A 9604-nucleotide genomic window follows, 5' to 3' on the forward strand; every position below is an offset into this window, starting at 1 on the left:
GCCTTTTTGGGGTCTCAGTCGATCTGTCCCGGACCCTGGTCAGCGTTTGTGGAGGGAGTCGGTACCGGGCTCCCAGTGGATCCGTACTGGACCCCAGTCAGCTCTTGTGGAGGGGATCGGTACCGGGGTCCGGGCGGGACCATTTCGGGGTCTCAGTGGATCTGTACCGGGCTCTCGGCAGATCCGTACCGGACCCCGGTCAGTGCTTGCAGAAGGGGTCAGTACCGGGGTCCCGGCGGTTCCGTTTCAGGGTCTCAGTGGGTCCGTACCGGACCCCGGTCAGTGCTTGCAGAGGCGGTCGGTACCGGGGTCCCGGCGGGTCCGTACCGGAGCCGCGGGCGCTGCCCGGGAGCCCTCTAGCGGGGGCGGCCAGACGGGCACGGGCCGCAGGGAGGTTGGGGTCCAACGGGACTTTGAAGCCCACCCGGCGGTGCCACCCCTGCCCCGTGCAGGGATTCCTCGCACCGGCCCCGGGTGCTCCGAGCCCCGCCCGGTGGGACCCCGGTGCTCCCCCAGCCCCGCATCCCAACCCCCAATCCCATCCCGGGGCTCCTCTGAAACACCGGAGCAAAACCAGTGGAGCAGGCGGACAGGACAGGCCTGGAAGACCGAGGGAGTGTAACAACTCTTTAATAAATTAGCAAAATAAACAGCATTTATATATATTTTTATATTCCATTGCTGCATCTCCATGGATCACAGGAGTTAAACCAATGTTGATTCCCAAGTCCCACGGCAACACTGATCCAGAGGCCTCAGTTCAGGTACCCCCAAGGCAACGCTCAGCCTTGCAGTACTTAAAAACCTAAAACCACTGAGAAATAAAACAGCTTTTTTGTAAGCCTGAGACAGCTCCCGAGGGGCAAAGTGAATTATCGGGTGATTTCACCTGGCTGGCTCCAGGCGGAAGTGATTAAAAAGATACTGATCCAATTTTTTCCCTCTTAAGAAAAAAAATAAAAGTGTTCCTCCACCCCGCAGGGAGGAGGAGGAGGAGGAGGAGGAAGGAGCTGATCTACTTTATGGAGAGATTATCAGTTTAACAATAAACCAGATTGATTAGCAGGGTTCACGTCTCTGATTGTTGCGATGGGTGGAACTGATCGAGTATTTAGGTCATGCATCAGCCGGTTGTGAGCAGGGCCAGCCCCCATCGCGGGGTCCCTCAGTCCTCATCCCGCACGTACTGCCCCGCCTCCCAGCGCTGGGCCATGACGCTCTTGTGGCGAAACACTCGGGTGCTTTCCACCACCTGCAGAGACCAGAACGGGCAGGATCTTTATAAAGAAGAGACTCTCACAACGATCTGGTTTGCAGAGCTGCCCCTCCTCCCCCTGCCAGCTCCCCAGCCTGCTCCTGAGTGGTGCCCGTGGGAGCCAGGACCATCCTGTCCCCCCTGTCCATCCCACAAAGCCTCCAGGAGTGACGGGAGCTCCCCAGCCCGCTCTGCCTGACCCAGTGCCCACCCGAGTGGTCCCCAATGGGAGCCAGAACCATCCTGTCCAACCTGCTCTGCCTGACCCAGTGCCCACCCGAGTGGTCCCCCTGGGAGCCAGGACCATCCTGTCCACCCCTGTCCATCCCACAAAGGCTCCAGGAGTGAGTGAGGGGAGCTGGAGAAGGTGGGAGGTGTCAGGGCTTTACCTCTGTGTTGACCTTGTCAATGGGTTCAATGCCTGCGTACTGTGGGAAGAGGAAAACACGATTAGATAGTGGCAGCCTGGCAGGGGAATATACAGAGGCTGCTGGATCTGGCTCCCAGCAGGGGCACAGGAGAGGCAAGGGAAGGCAGCACATGCAGCCAAGCCCTCCCTGGGGTTGTGGAAAGAGCCCAGAGCAGGATCCCCCACAGGAGGAAATGCTGCTCCTCTCCAGTCCCACCCAGTGCTGGCAGCTCTGAACAGCAGGCACTGCCTTGGGGGCTCACACGGCCCCTGGATGGTGCCACCACCACCACCAGAGCTGAGCAGCTGAACCTCCACTCCAGGTGGGAGTCAGCAGCAGCCACCTCCAGCCCCAGAGCCACCAGTCTCCCCTGAGCTCAAGCCCCCCAAACACTTGGCATGGTCACCTTTCCATCCTCCTTCACCCTCCTCCTCCGCTCCTCGAAGGGGCTGGAACGCGACGAGTCGGGGGTGAGGGTCTCTGCACTGCCCTGGGAGGAACTGGTCACTCTCAGCGGGGTGAAGGATGAGATCAGCCCCAGGATCCCCGTCTGGTGTGAGACGGGAGAGGAGGCAGGAGACTCGGACACTGAGTAGTTGCCACTGGCACCTGAGGCAGCTGTGAGAGAAAGAACATTGGGAGGGTGACCTCAGTTCCACTCTCAGGGGGTGGAGACCCACAGGAGTGCCAGGCCCCTGCCCCAAACCTGCCCCCATAGCAGGTCCAGCAGGTTTGGTCATAGCCTGGACCCCATGCCTGGGGCCCAGTCAGGGACTGCAGGAACAAGGGGTAAAATGCAAAAATGCATTAGCTGGGCCCTTCCAGCCTTGTTTGCTGCTGTAACGTGACACAAACTCATCGAGACCTGAGCATCTGGAATCCTGCAGAGCCTATCCCTCCTCAGCAGCAGTTCTGCTGACTCCAGTGTGCTGGTATCAAGTTCTGCTACCAGCACAGAGGAATCCTTAAAACCATCCCACCAAATCATTTCTCTATCTCTGTACTCCCTTACCAGAGCTGTGCGGAGTGCAGGAGCTCTTCCAGCCCTGTTTGCTGCTGTAACGTGACACAAACTCATCAAGACCTAAGCATCTGGAACCCTGCAGAGCCTATCCCTCCTCAGCAGCAGTTCTGCTGACTCCAGTGTGCTGGTATCAAGCACACAGGAGTCCTTACAGCCATCCCACCAAATCATTTCTCCATCGCTGTACTCCCTTACCAGAGCTGTGCCGAGAGCGGGAGCCCTCCTGAGGAGCAGCACTGCTGTAGGTGTCCATCAGCCTCCTGCGCTGCTCCTGCAGCTCCTCTTCCCTCTGCAGGTCACTCCTGATCTCCTCCTCGATCAGCGCAGACGTCTGCGGCTTCCCCGTGCGCAGCCGGTACTGCTCCTCCCGGCCGTCCTCCCTCCTCTGCGTCCCCATGTCCTCCACGAAGGACACCTTGGGCTTCCAGAAGGAGAGGTTCAAGTACTCTCTGGGCAGGACAGCAGCACTGGTGGGGCTTGGGGTGGAGCTGGGAAGTTTTCCTCCCCGGGAATCCTCGCTCCCCCATTTGCTGGCGCCGGCGGAAGCGTGCAGGGACACCGAGGGCAGCTCCCGGCTCCTCTCGCTGGCGGCGAAGCGCGGCTGGGACAGCTGGAAGTGGGCGATGCTCGCCGTGTAGCTGGGGGTGCTTCTCCCAGCCTTGGTGTCTTCTGCAGGGCTGGGCTGCTCCACCACAAACTCTTTAAGCCAGCTCCTCCTCTGCTCTGCCCGCTTCAGGGGAGTGGGCTTCTCTGGGGGGGCTTCCTCCTGCTCGAACACCCTCCTGCGCTCCTCCAGCTCCTGCTGCGTGCCCCTGTCATACGCCCCCAGCAGCCTCCCCTGCCTCTTCAGATCTTCCTCACGCTTCGTTTCCTGCTCAATTTCCCTCTGGACGTAAAGGGAAGCGCGGCCTCTGTCCTTCCCTTTCCTGCCTGGGCCGGGAGACGAGTGAATGTTGAGGACAGGCTTGGTCTGGATCTCCACCAGCTCGCTGCTGGAGGTCAGCCGCTGGATGCCCCTTTCCTTCCAGAGGTTCTCCTCCCTTTCCATGGCTATGCGGATCTCCCTCTCGATGGGTGTCTCGTTGCTGAGCCTCGTATTGTTGCTGCTGACCCTCAGATCCACATTCAAGGTCTCGTTGGAGGTGCTTCCATCGCTGGCATAGCCCGCAGTGGTTTCGGTGTACATCTCACCCAAGCCAGAGTCCAGGTCTTCTCTGGACCCTGCTTTGGTCAGGGTGGACATCTTCCCAACGGGATATGACGTTTCTGTGTGAGATTTTCTGGGAGGATAAACCTCCTCCTTCTCAGGTGCCTTGTATGAGGACACACCATAAACCTGGTAAACGCTCTTGTCTGTGCCGCTCTGGCTTGATGCACCAGCGCTGCTGTAGCCTCTCGTACCCTTTGTGGCCATCTCAGGGCTGTGCCACTCTTCTCTGGAGGCTTTTGTCACTGACTCTGGCCTTGGGGACATGGCCTGCTGCCCTGGGCTGAAAAACGAGCCGGGGTTGGTTTTCTCCAGCATCAGGAACTGCTGCCGAGCCGCAGAGAAGTTGATCTGCTCCGTGTCAATATTCTCAGGGTCAACGGGCGTTGCAGCCCTGCCTGGGGAAGGTTTGTCAAACCAGATGGCAAAGCTGGTGGGGACACTGCCTGTGTGCCTGCCTTCAGCTTGGCTGCTGATGGAGCCCAGCTCATCCATGGAGCTCCACCTCTCCGCGATGGTGGAGCTTTTCCTCATGGCCTGGCTCCGGATGACCTCCTTCCTCTCATCTTCCAGCTCCCTGGCTTTCTCAGGTGAGATGTTGGGTGGAGGGACCCTGTACAGGTCTTGCTCCTCATCATCATAGAGCTTGGAGGGTTTCCTCTCACCCTTGTAAGCCCGGAGGTCATACAGGCTTCCTGATCTCACCACCTCTAGCTTGGACTCCCTGTCTGGGGACGGGGTCCAGACATCTCTTCCACCCTCCAGGAAATACGAGGGCGACTGGGACCTCCTCTTCCAGCTGTAGCCATTTTCCAGCCTCTGGGTGCTGTGCTGAGCAGAGCTGAACACGTCATCATCACTGCTGGCCCTCAGCTCTGCCAGAGAGTCGTGCCTGTGCGAGGCCTGTGGCAGCTGGAACACGAGGTGCCTGGTGACTCTGTCCATCTCCTGGGAACTGTCACTCCTGTGCCAACCTTGTCCCACACAGGGGCCACTGCTCAGTTTTGAGGTCACCCTCAGAGTCCCAGTTCAGCAGAGGCCAAGAGTCTCGACCTGGCTGGCCCTGCAAGCAGGAGGGGAGAGCAGCCATTAAGAGCAGCAGAAGGAGCAGAGGTTGAGATGCAGCCCCTCTCCCAGCCTGGTTCCACTGTCCTTAGCATGGGACATGGAATTTCTAGGCTTTAGCCCTAGAAATTTCAACAATAGCCCAAACACTCATCCTCACAAAACAAACTCCTCTCTCAAACTTCTCCACATCCCTAGGATACTTTAACCCTTTAATCCACCGCCTAAGCATAACCAACTTCCTCAACAGAGGACAAAACATTGCCTCTCACCTAACTGACCTTTCCTGATACAAAATACTCAGCCCAGAAGGAATAGCCAACCTGCAACTAACAGCAACCAAAGCTGTCACCAGCCTCCACTCTGGCCTAATCAAAGCTTTCTTAGGATCATTTGCCACACCAGCCTGCCCTGTGTGGGGCAGCAGCAGCCAGAGCACAAAGCACAATTCCCAACAGGAACTGCCACAGAGCCCAGAAATCACCCCCACCTCTGTCCCCCAGCCTGGCCAGGCTCTGAGGGAGTTCAGCCAAACCTGCCCAGGCAGTCAGTGCTGCCTGCACCTCCAAAGGCAGCAGTGTTGGGGAAGATGAAACAGGAAAGCCTTATAAATAGGATTGGCTGGCAAAAGATTTTGAGAATATGGAAACTATAAGTGAGATTGAAATGAAAGCAAGCTTTGAGATCCCTCAGTTACTGAACAAGTGGAAAACAATGGCATGGCCAGCTGAAGGTGATCCCCTTTTGATGGAACAACACCCTCTGCTTGCAGACAGCTCCAAGGGTCAGAGCAGACCCTGCCAGCCTGGCAGAAGGGGCCCAAAGAGGAGTTTTTAGGGTTTAAAATGTAACACAGTATGGTAATGTAGAGATTCTTATAGGCTGTATGGAAATGCTATAGGATTTGTGTATTGTACTAGATTGGTTAGTGAGAATCAGAATATTCAACACAGAAGAAGATTTATTGTATTGGAACGGGAACCTCACTCTCTCACCCTCTCATCCTCTCTCCCCTCTCTTCTCTCAGTCCTGCTCCAGCTGTGCCTGGCAGCTCCCAGCAGGGCCCTGCACCCAGGCCCTTTGCAATAAACCCCAAGTTCCTGACCTGGCTGCAGGGATCTCTCATCCCTGTCTGTCCTGACCGTGCTACCCCCTGTTGCTCCTCCACAGCAGGAGCTCAGGCACAAGCTCCTGGTGACACCAAATCCAGCTGGGCACAGACAGCCTCTGCCTCTCCACGTGCACAGGGCAGGGAGGGAGCTCAAACCCTGGGCAGGGAGAGGTGGTGCCAGGCCTGGGCCACTCCTGCATGGAATATCTTCTTGTGCCATTTACAGAAAGGAGCCTCCAAATAGCCCAGCTCTAGAAACTGGGCTCATAAACACAGTTTCATGGCTCATAAAACGAGGGGACTTTAACCCCCCCTGGCACACAGGGCAGGAGGGAGCAGCCCCAGCCTTGGGGTCAATCCTGGAACAGCAGATCCCAGAAAGGGAGGGGCAGCACAGGTGGGTCCCCATGAGACAGCAGCTGCCACCTCATCACAGAGGCCATCCCTGGCTGCAGAACTGGTGACACACATGTCACCTGTAGACAAGCTGTGCCTGGAGGCAGCACTGTCACACACATCTTTGATGGAAAACCCTTTCCTTAGGATTTTTCCTCCTGAGAAGCTGAGGCCTCAGGAACAAAATTTAAACATTGATTATCTGCTGCTGTGGAATGCAACAGGTGCATCTGGGATTGGTCTCATGTGGTTGTTTCTAATTAATGGCCAATCACAGTCCAGCTGGCTCAGACAGAGAGCTGAGCCACAAACCTTTGTTATCATTCCTTCCTATCCTATTCTTAGCCAGCCTTCTGATTAAGTATTTCCTTCTATTCTTTTAGTATAGTTTTAATGTAATACATATCATAAAATAATAAATCAAGCCTTCTGAAACATGGAGTCAGATCCTTGTCTTTTCCTTCAACCTGAGACCCCTGTGAACACCATCGCAGGCAGCACCACACCCTGTGCCATATTTGCTGAGGTTTAGGGCTTTGCCCTCACCTGTGAGCCCTGGCAGGTCGGGGTGTGTCACTGCTGGGCACCACTCCCGGCCATTCACGGCCTCCTGGGAGCGCGCAGCAAAACTGGAGCAAGGCCACGGTGACAGCAGGGACAGCCCTGGGGCCACGCTCCTGGCGAGCTCAGCTCAGGATGAGCTGCCCCAGGTGCCCGGTGTTCCCTGCATCCCGAGCATCCTGGCTCATCCCCAGCACTCTGTGTCTCCCTTCCTTCTCCTTCCGTGATTCTGGTACTCTCAGGACGCTCCATCCTCCCTCCCACAAAGCTCCCAGCCAGGAGCTTTTTAAACCTTCCCTGGGGCAGCAGCACGTGTCCTCATTAGCTGGGACATCCTGGCCAGCCCCGGGCGATGTTTCACCGCTGGAGCTGCTGCCCAGCCCCGTGCCCAGCCCTGGTGGCTCAGCCTCCATTCCTGAAGCTGAGTTTACCTGTTAATTCCCCTGCTGTGATTCACTCTCGCTCTTTTATTGCCCCCAGTGACGAGGATAATGAAAACCACCTGCCCACGCCTCTTACCATGTTTGGAGGGGATAAAATCCCGGCTGGAAGGGGACTCCCCCTCCCTGGGCAGCGCTGGCACAGGAGAGGAGCAGGGACACAGAAACCGGCTGGGCTCTTATCAGGGCTCCACGCCAGCAGAACGGCCCCTCCCAGAGCTGCACCCAAAACATCCAACCTCCCTCAGCTCCCTCTGGTGCTGTGGGACTGCAGGGGCTCAAAATTCCCTGTTCTGGACTGCCCCCAGCCCGGCCAAGCCCCGTGAGAGGTGCTGGGCACAGCAGATGGCATTGCCGCCAGTCTGGCATGGGATCCCCCCCATAATGAGACATCTGGGGTGATTTCCAGGGTCCCCCCAGCTTGGGGGTTCTGCACAGGGCTACACACGCACCCTGTGCCCCCCTGAGCCAAGGGCTGCCCCCAGGATGGGCTGGTGCACACAAAGATCCCAGCACGTGTGCATGTCCCTCTGGTGCCCACCCAGACTGTGCCACCATCCCTGCACACCCCAGACAGTGCCACCATCCCTGCCCACCCGCACAGCCACCATCCCTGCACACCCAGACAGTGCCACCACCCCTGCACGCCCTCAGTGCCACCAGCCTTGCACACCCTCAGTGCCACCACCCCTGCACACCCTTGGTGCCACCATCCCTGCACACCCGCAGTGCCACCATCCCTGCACACCCTCAGTGCCATTCCTGTCCACCCTCAGTGCCACCATCCCTGCCCACCCTCAGTGCCACCATCCCTCCAAACCCTCAGTGCCACCAGCCCTGCACACCTCAGTGCCACCATTCCTTCACACCCTGAGTGTCACCATCCCTGCACCCCCTCAGTGCCAGCCCTGAACACCTCAGTGTCACCATCCCTGTCCACCCTCAGTGCCAGCCCTGCACACCCTCAGTGCCACCATCCCTGCATGGCCAGGGGCACACAGCGTCCCCCCAGAGCCTGGCAGTGCCCTCAGCCCCCAGCACGCTGCACTTACTGTCCATGGAGCGGGCAGGGCAGGGGTCCCCATGTCCCCAGGGCTCCCAGCTGAGCTCTGTCTGTCGGGGTGTGGCAGCTCTGGGGCGTGGGGGGGTGAGGGGGTGGCTGCAGGGCCCTGATAAGCTCAGCACCAGGGAGATCTGGGGCATTCCAAGAAGCACCTTGGGCTCACTGCCCTGTCTCCAAATTCCTGTGCTGCTGGGCCCGTGCCCGGGGGGCTGCCCTTGGCTCTGATGCCCCAAGGTGCCAGCATCCATGTGCCATGGTGCTGTGGCCATGCAGCCACAGACCTTCCTCCAGCCTTTCTGCCCCTCCATTCATGGCATTGAAGCTTCAGCAGAATCTCCACGTGCACCTTTCCCCTCACCCTGTTTGCCCCAGAGGGGGGGATGGCAGCAGAGCCCTGTGCCAGGAGCAGCCTGGGCTCTGCTGTCACACCATGGAGCCCCCCAGCTGATAACCCCGTGTGTGCCCTGTGCCACAGCAGCCCTGGCACTGCCAGCCCCAGCTCCTCGCATAGGGCAGCGCCTCCTGCCCTGGGCACAGAGCTCTGGATGGCTCTGGCAGGTGCCAGGATAAGGGCAGGGCTGTGGCACAGCGTCCCTGGTGCCCTTGGTGCCTGCATGTGGCTGGATCTCATGGGGTGGGTGGCATTGCCCATGCCCAGAGCTGCCCTCCCTCCTGGCACGGCTGTCACAGCCATGCCATGCCAGGCACTCAGCCCTGGCCCTGGGGGACATCCCTGTCCTTGTCCCATTTCTGCCAGGAAGACCCTCCCGGCCCCCACTGCCACCCAAACATGGCACTGGTGTCACACAGAGCCCAGCTCGCCCCAGCTGTGGTGCTGGGGGTCCCACTGTCCCCCTTGGTGCCCCTCTTACCCCCTTGGTGCCCCATTCACCCCCTTGGTGCCCCCCTCACCCCCTCAGTGCCCCACTGACCCCCTGGGTGCCCCATTCACCCCCTTGGTACCCCACTCACCCCTTTGGTGCCCCACTCACCCCCTTGGTGCCCCACTGACCCCCTCAGTGCCCCTCTTACCCCTTTGGTGCCCCATTCACCCCTTTGGTGCCCCATTCAC

The 9604-nt window shown here is 58.7% G+C and overlaps 1 protein-coding gene across 3 annotated transcripts; it reads right to left on the reverse strand.

Annotated features, from left to right (window-relative positions):
* Nucleotides 1-614: 614 nt before the first annotated feature.
* Nucleotides 615-8599, reverse strand: MISP (mitotic spindle positioning). 3 transcript variants are annotated; one of them, XM_054650175.2, is made up of 5 exons: nucleotides 8522-8599; nucleotides 2885-4959; nucleotides 2072-2283; nucleotides 1645-1683; nucleotides 615-1252 (listed from the first exon to the last, which is right to left on the reverse strand). In XM_054650175.2, the coding sequence occupies exons 2-5, from the start codon at nucleotides 4839-4841 to the stop codon at nucleotides 1166-1168; spliced, it is 2295 nt and encodes a 764-aa protein (XP_054506150.2). In that variant the 5' UTR covers nucleotides 4842-4959; nucleotides 8522-8599; the 3' UTR covers nucleotides 615-1165. The 3 variants fall into 3 exon arrangements, with proteins under 3 accessions (XP_054506150.2, XP_077047702.1, XP_077047703.1); XM_077191587.1 differs by lacking the exon at nucleotides 8522-8599 and adding an exon at nucleotides 7549-7609; XM_077191588.1 differs by lacking the exon at nucleotides 1645-1683.
* Nucleotides 8600-9604: the final 1005 nt, after the last annotated feature.

The sequence above is a fragment of the Agelaius phoeniceus genome, chromosome 29 (genome assembly GCF_051311805.1).
Source record: "Agelaius phoeniceus isolate bAgePho1 chromosome 29, bAgePho1.hap1, whole genome shotgun sequence".
Lineage (NCBI taxonomy): Eukaryota > Metazoa > Chordata > Aves > Passeriformes > Icteridae > Agelaius > Agelaius phoeniceus.